Below are 20,317 nucleotides of genomic sequence, written 5' to 3'. Positions count from 1 at the left end.
TGGGGACGAGGTGGGGCAGACAGGACTCAGGGGTCACTGGTGCGAAGGTGCCTCCAAAGACGCGACCCTGCACCCCTCACTTCTCTGCTTCTTTGGCCTCAGTGGCTGTGTCAGCCCTGGAGGGAGCGCCCCCGGAGGGACATCTGGAGAGACGGCCCTTCCTCCTCCACCTTCCCTGTCCTGGGAGGTCTGGGCGACCCCTTGGGCTCATGCCCCCAGGCTCTGCCCTAGCCCGTCCTCCCCGGCCCCCAGCCCCCCATCCACCCACCTTCGGGCCCCCCAGCCCTCGTGCGTGGGCCACCTCTCCCCTACCTGCAGTGGCCACGGGCGCCGGGGCCGGGGCATGGCTGGGGGCGGTGGAGGTCCCAGATGGGGCCTGCCCACTGACCAGCCCGGAGGCGGTGGGGCTGCCGAGGGGCCCCAGGCTGGCGGAGGTCTGCGGGGCGGCGGGGGCGCCCACAGCCTTGCTCTGGAGGATGATTCCGGACGGCACCTGAGGAGGGTGACAGGTGGCTGGGGGGCACACGCTAGGAGTGGGGGCGGCCAGGAACCAGGGCTGGGGGCGAAGACAAAGCCATGGAGTGCCAGGGGCTCCAATGGGACTTAAGGGGGGGCGGGGCGGGCGGGGCCGGTCCCTGCCTCCGATTACCTGGTGAAATCTCTCGAGAAGAGCCTTCGGCTGGGGCAGCGCCGGGAAGGGGGTGGCCACCATCTGGAAGGTCCGAGGAGGCGGGGCGGGGGGCGCGGCGGGCTCGGGGACCAGGTGGAGGGTCGGAGGGGGCGTGGGGGACTTGTGGGGCCCCTGGCCAGGGGGGAACTGGAGCTGGAAGTCGGGCGGCGTGGGGGCTGGCAGCCTGGAGGACGTCTCGGAGGAGGAGGCCACGACAGAGGAGGTGGAGGCTGGGGCCAGTGGCCCCTCCAAGGGCTGGGAGGGGGGTCGCAGAGGGGGCTGCGGTGGGCCTGGGGCACTGGGGGCCGGCGTGCTCGCAGGTGGGGGGACGCCCAGCTGGTTCTGGATGACAAAGATGCTAGGCAGAGTGGGGGGGGCCTGGGGCGGAGGGCAAGGGTGCAGGGCGGGCTCTGAGGGTGGCCGGGACAAGCTCTGGGGCTGCGAAGGTGGGCGGGAGTGGGGTCGGGAGGGCGGGCGGGAAGGGGGCCGCGGAGGGTGCGGGGAGGGCAGGTGAGGGCTGTCTCCCAGCGGGGCCTGGTGAGGTAGTGATGGGGATGACGAGGGGCCTGGGCCCTTCAGCGGAGCCGCCGCTGGGATCTGGGCAGGGGAGGGAGGGAGAGCGGAGGGGGCGGGGTCAGAACCAGCCTTGGCTCCCGTTGCCCCAAGACACTGGGGACCCCGGCCGCTCCCACCAGAAACCCCCGCTTCTTAGCCACCCCTTGTCCTGAAAGGACCCCACCACCCTTCCCGCCTCTCACTTCTGAACTCCCCACGTCACCGCTCCACCCGCCCCCCTCACGCCCCTGCACACGTCCACCTACCTCATTCCCTCAATCCGCCCCCCACCTTCCCCCACACTGTCTGTCCCCACCTCCGCCTTCCATCCATCCCCCCATCCCCCGACACCTCTGCCCTCCGATCTCACACCCCTCCCCATGTGCCCCCCCAGTCCCCCCAGATGAAGGCGAGCTCTGCAGGCTTTGGGGGTAGCAGCATAGGAAGCAGTGGCGGCGGCGGGGGCACTACGCCAGCTGCCCAGCGGATAGGTGGGGGGGGCCGGGGAGCACGAGCACAGCAGCAAGGGGGGGAGGGAGGTGGCCAGGCGGGGGCAGCGTTCCAGCCGCCGGCCCTGGCCCGACCGTCCAGCTAACCCAGGAAAACAGATAGCAGCACAGACACTGTGGCTGCATACTGGGGCGGGGGGCTGATGGCCGAGGAGCGCACGGCTGGGGACTAGGGGATCCAGGGAGGCAGGGGTAAGGACTGAAACTGAGGGTCAGGGTCAGGCCCCTCTGGACACCAGCCCATGAGTTACAGGTCCCCTTCTAAGTGTCCGTGGCCGCTGCCTCCGTGTGCCTGTGTGGCCGTGGCTGCACGCCTACCTGGGAGCCACGTGAGCCTGCAGGTACGGGCGTGCATGTGTGTGTGCGTGCGTGTGCACACTCATGTGTCAGACTTGCGCACGCAATCCAGGCACTCGTTCTGTAACACGTACAGTGACCTCGCCTACAACACACCTCGGCCAGAGCGCCTCAGCCCTCTGCACTCTCTTCCCTCAGAGGCCACCTCCCCAAGAACCGTAACCTCAGCAGCTACTGTTGAACCAGCGAGCACCACCGGGTACCTGACACTGTGCTGGCGGCGCCTTTCTGCTCACTGTGCCCCAGTGACGGTGCACACTGATCCAGCGCGTACGGCTGGGAACCTGTACCCACTCGTGTGGTCTCTCCACGGTCCCGAGAGCTGTGATGATATTGGACCCATTTCACAGATGAGAAATTGAGGCCAGGGAGCCAAAAGTACTGGTCGAGTCTTGGACAGGTGCTCATCATCTCCCCGGCTTGTCTACACCACCCAGTGAGTGACTTCCAAGCTGAGCAAGGAGGACGCATGCTCAGAGGGCTCGGGGGACTTGCCCAAGGCCACCCACGGCTGCCACGCTCCAGAGCTCGGGCTCTTTGCTTCAAGCCCCCAAAGTGGGCCAACTGACAATTCCAGAGTTATGGCTTGCTTTTTAAGCCTCCAGGCTTGGCCCTGCATAACTTCAAATTCAAAGTTAAAAAACCAACTAACCTATCAACCGCTCTCTACGTCCCCAAAGGCTTGCCACCTCTAAGGAGGTATCAGAAGCTTGGACCTTGGCTCTCAAGGGGCTGGTGAGATTGTCACCTGGACAACCCTCTGGAAGGCGGTTTGATCTGGTGCTTTTGAAAGACCCTCGAGTTGACCTGGTAATCCCCCCTCCAGGAATCTGGGATAAGGGGCATTCAGGCGCACGTTCACAGGGCTGGCCACTGTGGGACTATTTACACTAGAGAAAACAGGAGAAGAAACCCAATGGCGGCAACAGGTGAGTAGCTGAAGTGAGTAAGGGCGAAGGGAGCCGGCCCACTCGACACTTCCCCCCACCCCCCCAAGCACAGGCTTCCGAGGGTTTGGTGAAGTGGCAACACAGCCGTGCCAGATGCTAAGGGAGATAAGGAGAACGGTCCATGACGCGGTCACTGGACCACTGGCTAGACTGCATTATGGACAGTGGATTTGCCAAGTGTATTGTCTCACGGCTAGATTTGCGGAATCTGTTAACTCTGCTGTGATCGAGTAAGAGAATGCTCTTATTCTCCAGGGCTGAAATACTATGCTAAAATATTAAGGGGTAAAGAAGCATGATGTCTGCAATTTACTCTCAAATGAGTCAGGGAAAAAAAAAAAAGTAGACATGCTGAGAGGGCTACAGCTAGAGCGCGATCGCAGCCAGATAGATATTTACAGTGGGTAAACGTGGCGGGGCAGCCGGCTTCTGAGGCGGCCCCCAGCGATCCCCGCCTCCTCGGATCCAGTCTCCCACATTGTATCAGGGTTGGTCTCTGGTCAAAAGCGGCCAAGAGAACTCAGGAGAAGCGACCACACGTCACTTCCAAGATTAGGTTATACTATAAAAGACTGTGGCTGCCATCCTGGGTGCTCTCTTGCGCTCTCTCTGCTGGATCAGGCACTTGGGGGAAGCCAGCTGTAGAGCATGTTGTGAGCTGCCCTTCGGGGAGGCCTCAGCCTCAGTTCGTCTCTACACAGGCCCTCCCTCCTGCCAGCAGTTGCACGAGTGCACCATCTTGGAAGCAGATTCTCCAGCCGGGTCAAGCCTTCATATCACCGCAGTCCTGGTTGATACCTTGACTATAATCTCCTAAGAGATCACGAGCCAGAACCTTCCAGTTAATCTGCTTCCGATTCCTGATCCTTAGAAACCATGTGAGATAAGTTAACGTCTGTTGTTTCAAGCTGCTACATTTGGGGGTGGTGGTGGTGGTGGTAATTTGTCACACAGCAATAGACAACCAATACATCTGGTCAGAGAGTAAAGAACTCTCATGAGTATTATTCCCATGTACTAGTCTTATAAATTTGCTGTATGTTTGAAATGATTTTAAAATGAAAAGTTTAGTGAATTCCCTGGAGGCCAGTGGTTACGACTCCGTGCTTTCACTGCCAAGGGCACGGGTTCAATCCCTGGTCAGCAAACTAAGATCCCACATGGTGTAGCCAAAAAAAGAAAAAAAAAGAAAAAAAAGAAAGAAAGAAGAGAAAAGTTAAAAAGTAACCAAAAAAGTTTAAAAATTAAAAAAAGAATCTCATCCTCATTAAAAATACAGAGATAAATACACACTCCCCCCAAACCAAGTCAAAAACCAAACGACATACTGGGGGAAAGAGTTGCAACTCATAGCCTAGACAAAGCTCCTCTCTCTCATATACAAAGAGCCTCTAGAAATCACAAATAATAACAAGCAGTGAGAAAAAAGATGATCAGACAGTGTGCAGAAAAAGAAACACAAAAGGCTGAACTGTATCAAGAGATGTTCAACCTCACTTGTAATAAGAGAGACGCAAATCAAAACACCCTATGGAACCATGTTCAGGCATCGCATTAGGAATAAGCCGTATGTCTCATAAAGACACTCGTGCATTGCCTTTGGGGGTCTACACTGGCACCATTTGCTACAGCCTCAGAGGAATGCAATTCAGCAGCAGCTGTGCAAATTCTAAGTGCACCTGTGCTTTGAACCGGCAAACAGGCTTCCAGGAAGTGACCGGAGAGATACGCCTGCACATGTGGGAAATGACAGGTGGATGAGTTGTTTACTGCAGCTCTGTGTGGAGGACCAAAGCCTGGACGTGGTCTATCGTGCATCAGGACAGCACTTCCGGGGATGAATGCTCACCCATCCCTATCTGTACAGAGGAATACTTCTCCGCTGTAACAAAGGACCAAGGAAACTCCCCATGTGCTGCCCAAGTAAGAGGATAACGTGCTACCTGCTGGAGAGAGAGAAATGTAAACCCGTATTTGCACGAGGCTGTATATACACAGAGCTGGAAGGAGATACAAAAAGTAAGTGCTGAGGCTACGGGGAAGGGCTGGGGGCTGGGAATGCAGGCATGGGGTGGGATGCTTTTCCCCGTACTTTAAAAATGCTTTTTCATGATCGAACCATGGGACTATAATACCTAATGTCAAAAGGACAAACGTTTTAAATGGATGGGAAGAAAAAAAAGCAAGGCCGAAAGGAAACGTCATACCAAGAATGTTACCAGTGGCTTCTGCATGCTGGTATTGTGGGTGATTTGTTTTTCTTCTTGGTTCTTTTCTGTATTTTCTAAATGCTCTAAAGAAGCAGGAAATTATTTTTATAATCACTTTTTTTTTAAGCTCCCACATGAGTGGACTGTTTACTGAGAGATTCCAACTGCCCGTGAGGAGATGGGAAGATGCTCGACTGACGCAGAGAATGAGAGAGAAGCGAAGGAGGAGGAGTGCATTTTTCCGCCTGGCCAGCAGTGAGTCGGCTGCTGATCTGGGGTTGAGGAAGCCGTGGGAGAAGGCCTTCACTGGCACAGACCTCACAGAGGAGCAACCGGTTTGGTCCATAACATGCTTGGGAAGCACTTACAGTCAACCCTCTGTATCCACGGGGATTGATTCCAGGACTCCCTCGGATACCCAAATCCAAGGATGCTCACGTCCCTTATATAAGTGGCACCGTGTTTGCATATAACCTATGCACATCGTCTCGTATATTTTAAATCATCTCTAGATCGCTTATAATATCGAATATAATGTAAATGCTATGTAAATAGCTGTCTGAGCGCAGCAAAGCCAATGTTGCTTTTTCCGGAATATTTTTCCCCGAGTATTTCAGATCCGCAGTTGGCTGAATCTGGGGACGCAGAACCTGTGGATACGGAGGGCCAACTGTATACCCTCTGGTCCAGCCATTCTATTTCTAGAAATTTACCCCTACGGGTATTCTCATGCATGTGCAAAGCCTGATACAAGAATACGTAGGGGAGTGTGGTCTGTTACCAATTCCACGGGAAACCACCTTAAGTATTCATGAATAGGGGACTGAATAAATGAAGCCTTGAGTGTCTACGTAATGAAATAAAGACATCAAAAGGGTTGGCAAACTATGGCCCAGAGGCCAAATCTGGCCTGCCACCCGCTTAGCTGACCATTTTGTATGGCCCGCAAGCTAAGAATAGTTTTTGTACATTTTTAAATGGTTGAAAAGAAGTCAAAAGAAGAAGAATATTTTCTGACTTGGGACACTGACAGGGGATTCAAATTTCAGTGTCCATACATAAGGTTTTATTGGAACACGCCCATGCTCATTCATTTATCTAGAATCTAGATCTAGAACTGCTGCTAGGCTATAATGACAGAGACCTGCAAAGCCTAAAATGTTTCCTGTTGGCCCTTCGTGGAAAATTCACCCGGCTTCTTTCACGCCTTCAGGACTTTCAACATGCCCGGCCCTGTTCAAGCACTTTACGTACATTAACTTATTATCCCTCACAACAACCTATGAAGTAGATGCCACTATCATCCTCCTCGTTTGACAGGTCAGGAAACTGAGGCACAGAGCGGTAAGGGACTTGGTGGAGGTCACAGAGCCTGTAAGTGGCAGGGTCGGGAGCAGAGTCCCTGTTCCTAACTTCCCCTAACAACAATTCTCCGGGACGGTGGTTTTCAAGGCACACTTAGTGCCCATCGGTAATGGCTCTCCCTTTGCTCTCGCGGTGGGCTGCTCAGCGCCGGGCGGGTGCTCGTATGTGTGGCTGGGTTCCTTCCTCCACTCATGTATTTTACAAATGCTCACCAAGCATCTGCTGCAGGCCAGGCACTGTTCTGGGCGCTGGGGAGACAGCAGGGCCTGAACGCACACAACTCTCTGCCTCGTGGACTTTACGCTATAGTGAAGCGTATACGTTACAGAGAGGCATTCCTGTTACAGTGAAGACAGTTAACAGGGAAAACAGGCGGCCTGGTCAGAGGGTGGTCAGTGCTATGGAGAAATGCAAAGCAGGGAAGGTGGCAAGGGAGGGCCGGGAGGAGTCAGGAAGGTGACCAACTTGTCCTGGTCTGTCTGGGACCGTCTCAGTTTTAAAACTGAAAGTCCCGTCTCCCGAGATCCTCCTCGGTACTGGGTAAACTGGGCTGGTTGGTCACCCAAGGAGCGAGTCTAGACAAGTACCTGCAGGGTGTGCAACATTAAAGTGGCAGAGTACACGTGTGCCCTGGCCTGGCTCTCAACCACAGCACTCAGAAAAAGGGCTCCTACCAGCCCCACGTTCCAGCTGAGGACGGGAGCTCGTGAGGCTCGGAGAGGGGACTGCCCTTGGCCCCAGGGACCCAGGCCTGGTCCGACCACTCTAGAGACAGTGCTTCCAACCTGAGTCTCTCATGGGCCAGGCGGCCCCTCGCCCCTCCCCTACTCCTGCCTGGTCTTCCTCTCTGGGTAGAGATGACCTGAGGACATCCTGGCCCCATGTCCCTCTGGACTGACCCATAAACACAATAGCTAAGATAATAATAATAGCAAATACTTATGGAGTGCTTACCCTGTGCAAAGCACATATTAACTGGTTTATTTCTCCTAACAGACCTATAAAGAAACTATTATTCCCATTTTCCAGATGAGGAAATCAAGGCTCGGCAGTTACAGGGACTCGCCCAGGGTTAGCACAAGGCCTGACACATACGTAGTGCACCCCTTTCCCTAAACAACTGTTGATGGAATGAAGAAACTAGTTGCTTCAAGTCACATGGTGAGTAGCAGAGCCTGAGAATGAAATCATGGCTGTTTAAGGCCAAGGCCCAGCTGATTTCTGCCTTCCTGGACCTCGCTTATGTTATTCCCTCCTCTTCCTGCCTACCCTAATCCACCCACCCACTGGTCCTTTTCAAAGGAGTACAACATCCATCCTCTCAAATGCTGATGTGCTAATGACTTATATGAGACAATGGCTAATTTCTCTAATATGTAAAGAGTTTCTAAAAATCAACAAGAAAATGACCATTAACCCCAAATTTGAAAATGGCCAAGGATATGAACAGACAATTCCGTAGAAAGGAAAACACAAATAACTCTAAATCTATAAAAACCTGCCCCGCCTCATTTACCGTAAAACAAAATGCATATTAAAACAAAACAAGAGACTATTTTCACCTATCTGATCGGCCAAGTTCAATATTGCTGAGGGTGGGGGCAAAAAGGCACAGATCATATATTGCTGATAATCTGTTAAACCAATTTACACTCCAGAGCAATTTGGCAATATCTGTCAAAACTACAAATACATTTGCTCTTAGACCTAGCAATTTCCTTTTAAAGAACTTATCCTACAAAGAGACACATGTAGAGTTCTTCTTTGCAAGCTTGCTCAGCCACAGCTAAAGACCAAAAGTGATCTGAATTCCCAACAACAACTGATTAAATAAATAATAGTACCTCCACACAATGGAATACTATGCAAGAATGAAGTACAGTCTCCAAGATGAACTGTTAAATAATAAAAGGTGCAGAATGCATGCAGAGTACACTATCACTTTGGTAAAAATGGAAGGGAAGGAATCCAGTTGTCATTTTGCTCGTCTATGCGTGGGAAAGGAGTGCCAGAAACTGCCTTGGGAGGGAAAGCAGGAGAGGGGGCTTTGACCTAGACCTCTTGGTATCTTCCTTAAAATGTGAGCTACCTGAAGATTAGTTACCCAGATGGGAAAATGATCATTCGAGGACCTAATCCATTTCCTGCTGTGTGGATCTCGTGTCCCTGACTAGAGTGTGGTCTCAAGCATCCATGACTGTCCGGAGACCCTCAGGAAACATCTGGGGAGCCAAGGAGAGCACCGTTTCCCAAGCCAGCGAGACAGAGAGGCAGGCAGGGCAGCCAGGGAGCGAGCGGAGGGAACGGGGAAGGGGGGCGAGGGGCAGGGCTGGTCTGCGCTGGGACAGAGGCTGCTGGGGTTCGTCTACCTGGGGGGCCGGCGCCGGGGAGGCCTGGCTGTCGGGGGCCTGAGGGCCAAGGCCAGCTCCTTTGGTGACGGGGGTGGTCAGGGCTGGGTCTTGGGCGGGAGGCGGGGCGCTGACTATGACCGAGGCGGGCACGGAGAGGTGGGGGCCCTCTGTGGAGAGGGGCTGCTGGCTCCTCTCCTGAAACAGGCAGCCCGCACAGGGTCAGAGGCCATCCCCACGGACCCGCGGCCTCCCCACCCTGACACCCCGCCCCCACTGATGCACCAGGGAAGCGGGTGGTGGGAACCGGCTGGGGGGCACCAAGGCCGGGGGCTGGGAGGGAGCCCCAGGGTCCAGGAGGCCACAACCCGGGGCAGCTCCGAACCCTCAGTCCCGTGAGTCGTCTTCCAGCTCCACCCCAATGTGCATCTCTCCTGCCCCATCTGTCCGTCCATGTCTCAGCCACTGTCTCTGTGTGACCCCTCTCCCAACCCTCCAGCAAGTGGGCAGTCTGTCAGCCAGTCACTCTCCTTGTCTGTCTGTCTCTGTGTCAGTCAGTTGGCCCTGTCACCCTCAGGCCTCCTCCTCGGGGACCTGGAGCAGGGGGGCCATGTCTGAGACGCTCTCCCTAACCCACAGGACCCTCCCACCCGCTGCTTCAACCACACCCGGTTCCAGCTCTTGGCCCCTCTCCACACAGACCCCCCGCCCCTGCCCGGCAGCCCTGGTTACCTGGGGCAGGAACATCTGCAGGGAGTCCTGAGTGAGGATGGCCGTGGCGGCGGCAGAGGGCGGCTGCCCCAGGACCATCTTCTCCGGGCTGGACGCCAGGCCTGGGCTGGGCTGGGGGGTGGAGGCCTGAGCCGGGGCGGCCTGCGGGGCAGGGCCCTGTGCGGGCTGCTGCTGTTGCTGTGCCTGCGGCTGCTGGAGGCCCAGAGGCAGCGGCGTGCTGACCGCGGGGGACGCCTGGGGCGCCGTCTGCACTGCGAGGACAGGCGCGGCCTCCCCAGCGGCGGCGGCGGCAGGGGTGGCGGGCTGCACCAGACCGTCGGGGGCGTTGAGCATAGCCACGGCGCTGGGGGGCAGAGTGACCCCCTGGAGGACGGTAGTGGCGCCGGGGCCGGTGGGTGCCGGCTGGCTCTGTGTGGGCAGGCTGCCCGCGGCCAGCGACACGGGCATCTGGAAGAGCGCTGGCTGGCCCACCTGGATGGGGGCCGCCGAGAGGATGTGGGCTGCGCTGTGGGCCCCGGAGTGGGGGGCCAGCACAGGGCCCAGGCTCAGCGGGCCCGCCAGGTTCTGGTTGGTGAGGATGGGGTTGGCGATGAGCTGTCCGCCCGCGTGGGGGGCTGCGGCCGCCAGGATCTGCCCGCCCACGTTGGCCGGCAGGGCCGAGAGCGGCTGGGGGAGCTGGACTGCCGACGTGCCGGGCAGCAAGAACTGGTTCTGGCCCGGCAGCATGTGCTGGGCGGGGATGACGATGCTGCTGCCTTGATTCAGGAGGTGCACGCTCATGGGCTTGCTCAGGGCCCCGGGGGGTTGCGGCGGGGCCCCGCCCGTGGTGGTGGCGGGAGGCTGCTTGAAGACGTTCGCCTGCAGGGCGGGCGCCGGGAAGCCCGACAGCACCACGTTCTGGCCGGCCTTGCCCGCCGCCATGAAAGTCAGGTTCTGGGGGGCCTTGGGCTGCTGTGGGAGGCCCCCTGCCTCGCCCTGGATGGTGAGCGTGGCGCCCGCGGGGGCGAACGGCTTGGGTGTCAGCTGGTAGAGCTTGGGGGGCAGCACGCCGGCAGGCTTGGGCTGGATGGGCGTGGGCGTGCGGTGCAGGATCACGTTGGGCGCCGGAACCAGTGGCGACGTGCCGAGGCCCGGGGCCACCGCCAGCGGCTGTCCCGAGGGCGCCCCGCTGGCCGCGGCCGTGGCGGCTCCCGCCCCTCCGAACACCGAGTTCCCATTGAGCGTGGTGGCCACGGCGGCAGGGAGGTTCTTCTGGATGACCAGGCCAGCCCCCTGCGGCGAGACGCCGGCCGATGCCAGGGTCACTGGCTCTGAAGGGCCAGCTGCCGAGGCCAGATAACCGCTGACGGGCACCTGCTTGGCCAGGAGCTGGGAGGTGGGCGGGTTGAGTGCCATGACGGGCTGGCCCACCACCTGGATGGGAGCCAGGCCGAGAGTAGCCGCCGCGGCGCCCCCGGGGCTGCCGTTGGGCAGGCCCTGAAGGCCTGGGATGGGCTGCAGGGTCACGTTGCCCAGGCCCACGGGCTGCAGGAAGGGCTGGACACTGAGGGCTTTGCTGACCACGTCCTGGGGCGGCACCAGGGCCTGGTGGGTCAGCACGGTGGGCGGGGCCTGCAGCCCCAGCAGGTCAGCCCCACCCGGGAAGAGGGCCTGGGGCCCCGTGGCCACGGCGGCAGCCCCTCCGGTCCCCGCTGGGCCAGCCCCGCCATCCGCAGGCTGCAGCGTGGGCAGCTGGAAGGGGCCCAGGTCCAGCTCGGCCTCGGCTTCGAGTGTCTGCTCGGTGATGTTGGCCTCCTGGAGGCTCTGCTGGAGGATGTCACAGGGCTGGTCGGCGCCCCCGCCGCCCCCGCCCCCCGCCGCCGGTGAGCCCAGGATATCATCTTCCAGGAAGTCGAGGTCCACGCTGGGGGCCGGCTGGCTGGGCTCTGGGTTCAAGTGGTTGCCAGAAGCTTCTTGCACGTGGAGCTGGAGGCAGGTAAGGTGTGAAGGAGAGAGCCGAGGTTAGCAAGGGGCCGGGCTCGGCACCGCGGAAGCAAAGGGCACTCGGAGTCAGGGCGGCAGGGATAGGAAGAACCTTCCACCTAGAAGTGGCTGGACCCGGGTTCAAATGCCAGCTTTGCCAGGGCTGGGCTGGGCAACCTGGGGCTTGCTTAATCCAGCCTGTTTCCCCATCTGCGCACGTCAGCAGAATGTAATAAAAACCATTTTCTAAACAGCCGTACAGGCCCGTAATACTTATCTGCAATTCCCAAACCCGAAAGGCTCTGGAAACCACAAACGTTTTGCTAACTGTAGGCTGTAAATCCTGAACGGAACTCAGGTGATGCTCTGAGGGAAAGGCATAATTCATCCACGTAATGTGACTCGCCTTAAGTCCGACCACAGAAAAGCGAGTGTGTTATGTTACATGCCGCACACACATATTCTGCATCACCTTTCCAGTATCTGAAAAACCCTGAATTCCGAAACAAGCCTGGCCCCAAAGGTTTCAGATAAAAGATCGTGCGGTTCTGTTAAAGGCAGCAGCGGCAGCAGCTACCGGACGGGAGCCTCACTTGGTGCCCAGCGCGATGTGAGCCTGACTGATTGAGCAGCTACCGGACGGGAGTCTCACTTGGTGCCCAGCGCGACATGAGCCTGACTGACTGACTGATTGCTTGCTTGCTTGCTTGCTGCGTTGGGTTTTCGTTGCAGTGCGCGGGCTTCTCATCGCAGTGGCTTCTCCTGTTGCGGAGCGCAGGCTCTAGATGGGCGGGCTCCAGCAGCTGTGGCACACAGGCTCAGCAGTTGTGGCACACGGGCCCAGCCGCTCCGCGGCACGTGGGATCTTCCCAGACCAGGGCCCGAACCCGTGTCCCCTGCATCGGCAGGCAGACTCCCAACCACTGCGCCACCAAGGAGGTCCCGAACCTGATGTTTCTTAAATGCTTTCCGGGATGGCAATCCAGGACACGAGTGTGTAATCGATACATGCACGCATTTTTGAGCAAATATTCTACAAGTAATAATCATGCCAATGGCATGGAAAACCCACTGATACTTGACCAGGTAATGGATCAAAACCTGTAGTTCGGGGGCTTCCCTGGTGGCGCAGTGGTTAAGAATCTGCCTGCCAATGCAGGGGACACGGGTTCGAGCCCTGGTCCGGGAAGATCCCACATGCCGTGGAGCAACTAAGCCCGTGCGCCACTAGTGAGCCTGCGCTCTAGACCCCGCAAGCCACAACTACTGAAGACCGCATGCCTAGAGCCCATGCTCTGCAACAAGAGAAGCCACTGCAATGAGAAGCCTGCACACCGCAACAAAGATTAGCCCCCGCTCGCCGCAACTAGAGAAAGCCCACGCACAGCAATGAAGACCCAACGCAGCCAAAAATAAATAAAAAAAAAAAAAAAAAAAAAAAGAACAACAACACCTGTAGTTTGAAAGATTCTGAGTTAATCCAAGTGGAGGGCTCAGAGCAGTACCTGGCTCTTGGCTGGCACGCGGGAAACATCTAGCGTTGTTACTGTCATTATTACTGTCCATGTTGTTGTTAATAACAGCCCAGTGAGGTGGGCACTGCTCCCTCCTTGCCTCCCAGACCGGGGAAAGGGGTCACCCTGCTGCGGAGTGGAGGGCAGTGCCTGGCAGGATGGGGCTCCGGCTCAGCCCCCAACCAAGGACCAGGCAGTTCTGAGTTCCTAACGGCTAAATGGCCATAACCAAACCCGCCTCCTAGGACAGTCGTGACATTCACTGACGTCACATACAGGAGGTACTGAGAACCTGACCAGGGACGTTATGGGTATTAAAAGAGGACGGCATGGGTAAGAATAATGCGTATTGTTATTGTAATGTAATGTAAATAACATGTAAATGTAATAACACGAACATAAGGTTTGTTTGTTGGGTTCTGGATTTAGTCATTTATATTACGCCAGATAAAGTATTTGGAGTGTTACTGTGGTTGTTGCGAGGATTAAATGAAAATTACTGTAAAGGGCCTGGTATATGATAGGTATTCGGTAACTGATAGTTATGTTGATGAAGAGGGAGGAGGGAGGAGCGGGAGGGAGAGAGAAGGGGGGGGAGGAGGAAAAAGGAGGGGGAGGGATGGGGAGCGAAGTGGGGAGGGGAGAGGCCACAGGAGAGGAAGAAGAGGGAGGGACGGCTGGCACTGAGTAATGGCCCGTCGCACAGTAGGTGCTCGATAGAAGTCCACTGTGTTCCCCGCTCGGGGCTTTGCTCATCACCCCAGCCTTCCTCTTCCAGGTGGAGACTGAGATCCACAACAGTCGATCCCCTTCCCCCAGGTCACATACTCCACCCGTGGCTGGGCCGGGACAGGACCCCCACCCCCCACCCCCGCCCTGCCCACTGTGAACTCCACAGCCAGCCTCTGCCTCTGTACCACCTCTGTAGCAGCTGCCCTCCAAGGCCAGGGACTGAGGACCACACCTCCTTCTCTGAGGGGCCTGAGGGTACAGCTGGGGGTCCAGCAACTCCGGCCTCACCTCCACCCCACACTGCTTCTCAGTGACTGCCCCCTGACCCCCTCCCGGCAAAGTGCCTAAGGGGACAGTGTGACCCTTTCTCCCCTCCCCCACTGGCTGCCACCACAGGCCCCGAGCCCCCCGGGCCACTTACCCCAGGACCTTCATAGAAGGCACTTTGGGCCTCCCCGGGATTATCCAGGAGGTCATCACTGTCAAGCTGCAACAAGACCCGCCCCCACCCAAGGTCAAAGGTCAGCTGGGCAGTGGGCCGGCCCACCTCTAGAACAAAAACCAATTTAGGGTTACATGGGACAAAAAGACAAAGACGAGGTGGGGGGGGCTGAGGGGGAGATTCGAGGGGTACAGGAAACTCCGCCTCCAGAAAAGATGCCCCAAAGAACGGGGCTTGGCTGCAAGATTAAAATGCGAGGCAACCCCAGCACTGAGTCCGAGCCTCTCCCGACACGCCTGCCTTGAACTCTAGAATCCTGCCTCCGTGGCTTTGCTCAAGCGTGTTTGGTAACACATCTGGCAGGGCCTGTCACCTTTGTCACGTCCTCCCGACAACTGTCAGTCCCTTCCTACTAAGTCGCTCCTTCCACCGCCCAGCCCAAGCACCCGGCACGCCCTGCCACCCGGGCACCTAATGTGCGTGCTGTTCCCGTGTCTAGGAGCACAGGGACCTGTCTCGTTCCCGCAGACATGGGCAATGCCTAGAACAGGCCCCAAGCGCCCAATGAATGTCTGTCCACAGCCAAGCCTCCCCAGTGTCTCTGTCCAGCTGATCTTCTTCCAGAACCCCAGCCTGGTATATCCAATAGCCGCCCTTGGACTTCTACAATCCACCTCGAACCCCCAGTCTCAGAGAACGGTACCACCACCCACTCAGCTGCTCAGGTCAAGTCCAAGAGGCATTCTGGATGCTCTTTCTTCCTCACCATCTAATCCACCAGCAAGTCTAGTGATTCTGCCTCCCAGACAGATCCCAGAGCCAGCGCCTGGCACCTGCTCCTGTGCCTGCCCTGGGGCCCAGGCCACCAACCTCCACTCCACACTCGCCTCCGCTCCACAAATTATGTGATACATCCCCTCTCAAGGAGCAGAGCTCCGTTCCCTCCCTGTGAGTGTGGGCGGGCTTAGTGACTCGCTTCTAGTAAATGCAGTATGACGGAAGTGACAGCGTGTGACTTTGGAGACTAGGTCATAAAAGGCACTGAGCTTCCTCCTGGCTCTCTCCCTTGGGTCACTTGCTCTGGGGGAACCAGCTGCCATGCTGTGAGGACACTCAAGCAATCCTATGGGGACGCCCACATGGTGAGGAGCTGAGGTCTCCAGCCAACAGCCACGGCAGTGAGTCATTGTGGAAGCACATCCTCCAGCCCCAGACAAGCCCTCAGATGACAGCGGCTCCAGGCAACATCCTGACTGCTACTCAGGGTAGACACTGAGCTAGACACCCAGCTAAGCCACTCCCCAGTTCCTGACCCTCAGAAACTGAGAGCTCTAACAAATGTTGTTTTAAGTCACTAAGGGATGGGATAACTTGTTATGCAGCTGTAGGTGACTGATACAGCTCCTCATGGCTCAACAGACATCCACTCTCCCCCACTTTGTTCCATTCTCTGGAGTGCAAACAGAATGTGGCATTCTCCTGCTTAATAACCCATCAGAACTGCCTGTCACGTTCAGAATAAAGTCTGAACTCCTCAATCAAGGTCCTCCAAGCCCTTCATGACCTGGTGACTTCTGTCCACTCCAGTCTTACCACCTTCTAGTTTCCCCTTCATTCCGGCCCCACAGGCCTTCTTTCTCAAACTTTCCAAGCTTCCTACCTGTCCTTCCCCTGCCCAGAGTGCCATGGGCACCTCCCTTTGATCCCTCAGGTTCACACCAGCTAGAGAAGCCCCTGCTTCTGCCTCCCATTCATTTTCTTTTAAACCTCTTTTGTTGTGCAAGTGCCATTATTATTTCTTATGCTGCTCTGCATGGTGCTTCCCACCATCACCTTTATTAGCTCTCTGGTTGCTCTGTTTACCAAGGAGATGTGTATGGAGTGAGGGCAGGGATTTGCCAGCTCTTTCACTCTCTGCCATAACCCTGGGGCCTGGCTCATGGAAGGCAAGGGGCAGATGTCTACTGAATCGGGGGGAGCGTCTCTCAGCTCCCAATTCCACAGGCCCCTGCCCTGGGGATGCTTCTCCCTGCCCCAGCACTCACCTTCTCAGATCCATGTAGGAAGTCATTGAGGGCCTGAGGGTCACTGAAAGAGAGGAGAGGAGAGACATTTGAGGAGATGAGGGACAGGGGAGGGGAGGGAGAGGGTGGGGGAGGGCGGGGTGGGGTGGGGAGCCCATTACTCACCAAATCACGTCTAGTAAGCATCTCCCATCCTCATCATCCATCGCCACTGGACGGGGCGGGGCGGGAAGAGGGCAAGGGAGACAAGTTAGATGTCGGCAGCGTGCCAGGACCCTCCCTGCAAGGACCATTCCCTGGGGCCAAGACCCCTGGAGGGGTCAGGGTTTCTGTCCCCTTACGTCTAGGGGCATGGGTAGGGGTGGGGCAGGTGCCCTCTGTACCAGAACCTCCTGATCAGAGACAGACAGCTGCCTCTTCCTCCTCCCTCTCTCTCCCCAGCATCTGATGACGATGGTGATGACATCAACCCAGACTGAGTCCTGATCACATGCAGGCCCCGTGCTAAGTGCTTCACACACATGTAACTCATTTAATCCCCACAGTATCCCTCGAGGTGAGTCCTGCCACCCCCGCTCTGCAGATGAGTAAAAGGAAGAGCTGAGACCATGGTTCTCTGCCTCCCAGCTAGCAGGTGGCAGAGCCAGGCCTGAACCCAGAAGTCTGGCCCCAAGCCTGTGCTCCTGTCCTACACGTGACTGGGTGAAGGAGGGAGGGAGGGGAGGCGGCATGAAGGGGCCCGGGTTCTGGGTCCCCCTGGAAGACACATGCAGCGTGGTTCTCAAGGAAGGGAAGAGAGAGGGAGAGGGACCAGGAGGGTGGGCGCTCTGAGGCAGAGGAACCGCCGGAGCTGGGCTGAGCCTGTCGGAATGATGAGGACGGCTAACATTTGTCTCCTGCTTACCAAATGCCAGGCACTGTCCCAAGCGTTTCACAAATGTTAGCTTGTTCAGCCCCCATGGGAAAGGGATGCCGTGTGCCCCATTTTACAAGTGAGAAAACAAGTTCTCTGTGTTTGCCCATCCACCCCTGCGCCAACCACCACTGCTCCGGACATCCCACCAAGCTTCCACGCACCCATCTTTCCAAACTTCCACCCAACCACCCATCTTCCTCGTCTTCCAAACACACAAACGGACCCGTCCTTCCACCCACTCCTCCTTTTTACTTTTTTGGGCCACACTGAGAGGCTTGCATCCTCTCAGTTCTCCAATCGGGGACTGAACCCGGGCCCGGGCAGGGAAAGCACTGAGTCCTAACCCCTGGACCGCCAGGGAAGTCCCCATCCGCCTATCCTTCCATCAGCCCACACATCCTTCCCTCCCAACCGCGCAGACAGAACACGAGAAATCACACACAATCCCAGTCCAGGGCTGTGGAGTTCTTAGCCTCTCTTTTTCTTCTTGGTAGGGGGAGGGGGACGGTGAGGACATGGTGACTGCCGTGCACCGCCCCCCTCTTCCCCGCCAAACACACACAAAATCTTACTTGTGCTCTCAGCTGGGTCACAACCCCTAACCCCCAATAGCATTCTCTGAACTTCCTGATCGCCACTACAGCCCCTATTACCCTCGACGGCTCTGTGACACAAAGAATCTCAGGGAGGGACCCCACATGGTTAGTTCAGGGTCTTCTCTGAACAGTACCTTGGAGAGTCTGATGAAAGCAAAAGACCCTCTTGCCAGAAACATGCATGTGGGCCAGCAACGTTACACGTTCTTTCCCAGGGGGAAGTGTGTCATGGGACACACACATACATATGCACACACGTACACACTTCGTGGGCCCTGGGTTAACAAGCCCAGTCTAGAACAGAAACACACGGCCCCGGAGCCTCACACACCAATCACCCTCGCCTCTAGAGCTGGCCCCGGGGACTGCCCCAGAGAGGCCCTTCCAAGGCTCTTGCTGCGTTGGTGCAGCAAGATAACACACTCTCTCCGGCTTCATATCTCCGCCCACACCCACTGTCTTCCCAGGTCACCAGCTCTGTGGCCTACGAGCCCCTGCCCTTCCCAACCAGCCTAAAGTGGGCAAGGCCTGGCTAGGGAATGACAAGGCAGGATCTGCAGAGAATCTGGAGAAGACGGAAAGCGGGGAGGGAGATCCTGGCTGCAGATGGCATGGAGGTTGGGGGAATGGCCCGAATGACCCAGGGGGCCCAGGCTGGAGAGGGAGGGGCTGAAGGATGTGGCTGAGCCAGGCTCTTCCAAGAAGGAACGTCCCTTCCGGGGAGGTGGACGGGGGACCACGGCCCCTCCGGGAATGAGCGGGATGCTTGGCTGGTTACCTGCGCTACAAACGAATCATGAAGGGAAGGAGGGGGTGTCCACTCCAGGTCTACGCAGGGGCCCCAGCTGGGGACGTGGGGAGCGTCCTTTCGGGGGCCAGCTGTGGAGAGAGAATGAGAGAGAGGCTGTGAGTGGGACAGTCAGTGAAAAGGAGAAGGATGTAGCCAGAGAGACGAGAGGTCAAATACAAGTTTAAAACTACAGGAAACAACGCTGTACATTATCACATATATATAAGCAGACACACCGCACTATATCTACATATACTGTGTGTGTGTGTGTGTGTGTATACACACACACACACACACACACACACACACACACACACATCATGCAATAGTATTTAACATTATATGGTATAATCCTTCAGCACTTCAATCTAGCAAACTACAGTCAGGTCTTGTCATCTGAGGTGCTTATGTCCCATAAGGTCACTGTGAATTTGGGATTATGGCCACTGAGTTGCCGCCCCTGGGGAAAGACGGGGTTAGCTTCCTGCCAGCCTCTGGTCCCATTCTCATCAACCCATCAATATATCCCCTTGGTTTATGTGTGTTTCTGTTTAAAGACACCTTGTTTGGGACTTCCCTGGTGGCGCAGTGGTTAAGAATCCACCTGCCAATGCAGGGGACACGGGTTCGAGCCCTGGTCCGGGAAGATCCCATATGCCGTGGAGCAACAGAGCCCGTGTGCTACAACTACTGAGCCCATGCGCCTAGAGCCCGTGCTCCGCAACAGGAGAAGCCACCACAGTGAGAAGCCCGCACACCGCAATGAGAGTAGCCCCTACTCGCCGCAAACAGAGAAATCCCACGCACAGCAACGGAGACCCAACTCAGCCATAAATAATAAATAAATTTATTTTAGAAATAATAAAAACAATAAAGACACCTTATTTAATATAAATCCTTGATTCGCTCACACTGAGCTCAAGGCCAACAGCGCTATAACTCATGCCTGAGGGCGGGCCATCTCACACGCGCGATTTCTCCAGAGCACATCGCAGCCTTCCTGTGCTTACGAACACTGGGCGGCCCTTCAGCCCTACACGGGAGGCGCCATCTTTAAGAGCAAAACCACCAACAAAAAGCACAAAAGTGCAAAACAACAGGGCACTAAAGAGGATGCTTGTTTATAGCTCTCGCGCTGAACAGAGAGGCAGAGGGTCGCCGCGTTCGACCTCAGCTGGGAGCACGCGCATCGGGAGACTCAAATAGACTCACGGCTCTGCACACGTCTGCACGTGACCAGGAAAGCGCCGTGAGTATTGACTCGGGGGTTATCAATGTTAGCAAATCGGCGGATTCACAAATATGGAATCCACAAATAACAAGGATTGACCTGATGACAATAATGGTGGTGGCTGTGATGATGATGATGATGATGATGGTGGCTGCTGGTTTTAAGTACTCTGCACGGATTAGCCTGTTCACCATCTTTGAATCCCTATGAAGCAGGTGCTTTTCGCAGCCCCATTCCACAGATGAGGAAGGCGAGGCTCAGAATGGTGAGCCATATGCCCTAGATCCCTCCAGTGGTCAGTGGTCAGGCTGGGGTCTGAGCCAAGGTAGGCTGACTGCAGAGTCCCCACCCTTAACCACTATCCCACAGACGGTCCTCTCATCATATTGGTTTTTTTTTTTTTTTTTTTTTTTT

The 20,317-nt window shown here is 56.6% G+C and overlaps 1 protein-coding gene across 7 annotated transcripts in view; it reads right to left on the bottom strand.

Annotated features, from left to right (window-relative positions):
- Nucleotides 1–20,317, bottom strand: part of BICRA (BRD4 interacting chromatin remodeling complex associated protein) — a 75,860-nt gene that overhangs the window by 5,625 nt on the left and 49,918 nt on the right. For 5 of the 7 annotated variants that reach the window (XM_027080010.1, XM_027080007.1, XM_027080009.1 and 2 more), the window contains exons 2-9: nucleotides 18,661–18,761; nucleotides 16,536–16,581; nucleotides 16,392–16,434; nucleotides 14,326–14,391; nucleotides 9,697–11,661; nucleotides 8,986–9,162; nucleotides 650–1,267; nucleotides 313–493 (exon numbers count right to left, since the gene is read on the bottom strand). In XM_027080010.1, the coding sequence (XP_026935811.1) occupies nucleotides 313–493; nucleotides 650–1,267; nucleotides 8,986–9,162; nucleotides 9,697–11,661; nucleotides 14,326–14,391; nucleotides 16,392–16,434; nucleotides 16,536–16,576 (3,091 nt within the window). In that variant the 5' untranslated portion in view covers nucleotides 16,577–16,581; nucleotides 18,661–18,761. The remainder of the gene's footprint in view (nucleotides 1–312; nucleotides 494–649; nucleotides 1,268–8,985; nucleotides 9,163–9,696; nucleotides 11,662–14,325; nucleotides 14,392–16,391; nucleotides 16,435–16,535; nucleotides 16,582–18,660; nucleotides 18,762–20,317) is intronic. The other 2 variants (XM_027080014.1, XM_027080013.1) reach the window with 2 other exon arrangements.

Source organism: Aethalodelphis obliquidens, unplaced genomic scaffold (assembly GCF_003676395.1).
Source record: "Aethalodelphis obliquidens isolate GAN/ISIS:26980383/991018 unplaced genomic scaffold, ASM367639v1 scaffold43, whole genome shotgun sequence".
In the NCBI taxonomy this organism is placed as follows: domain Eukaryota; kingdom Metazoa; phylum Chordata; class Mammalia; order Artiodactyla; family Delphinidae; genus Aethalodelphis; species Aethalodelphis obliquidens.
The sequence above is the reverse complement of the archived record's forward strand: the minus strand, read 5'-3'. Positions and strand labels throughout refer to the sequence as shown.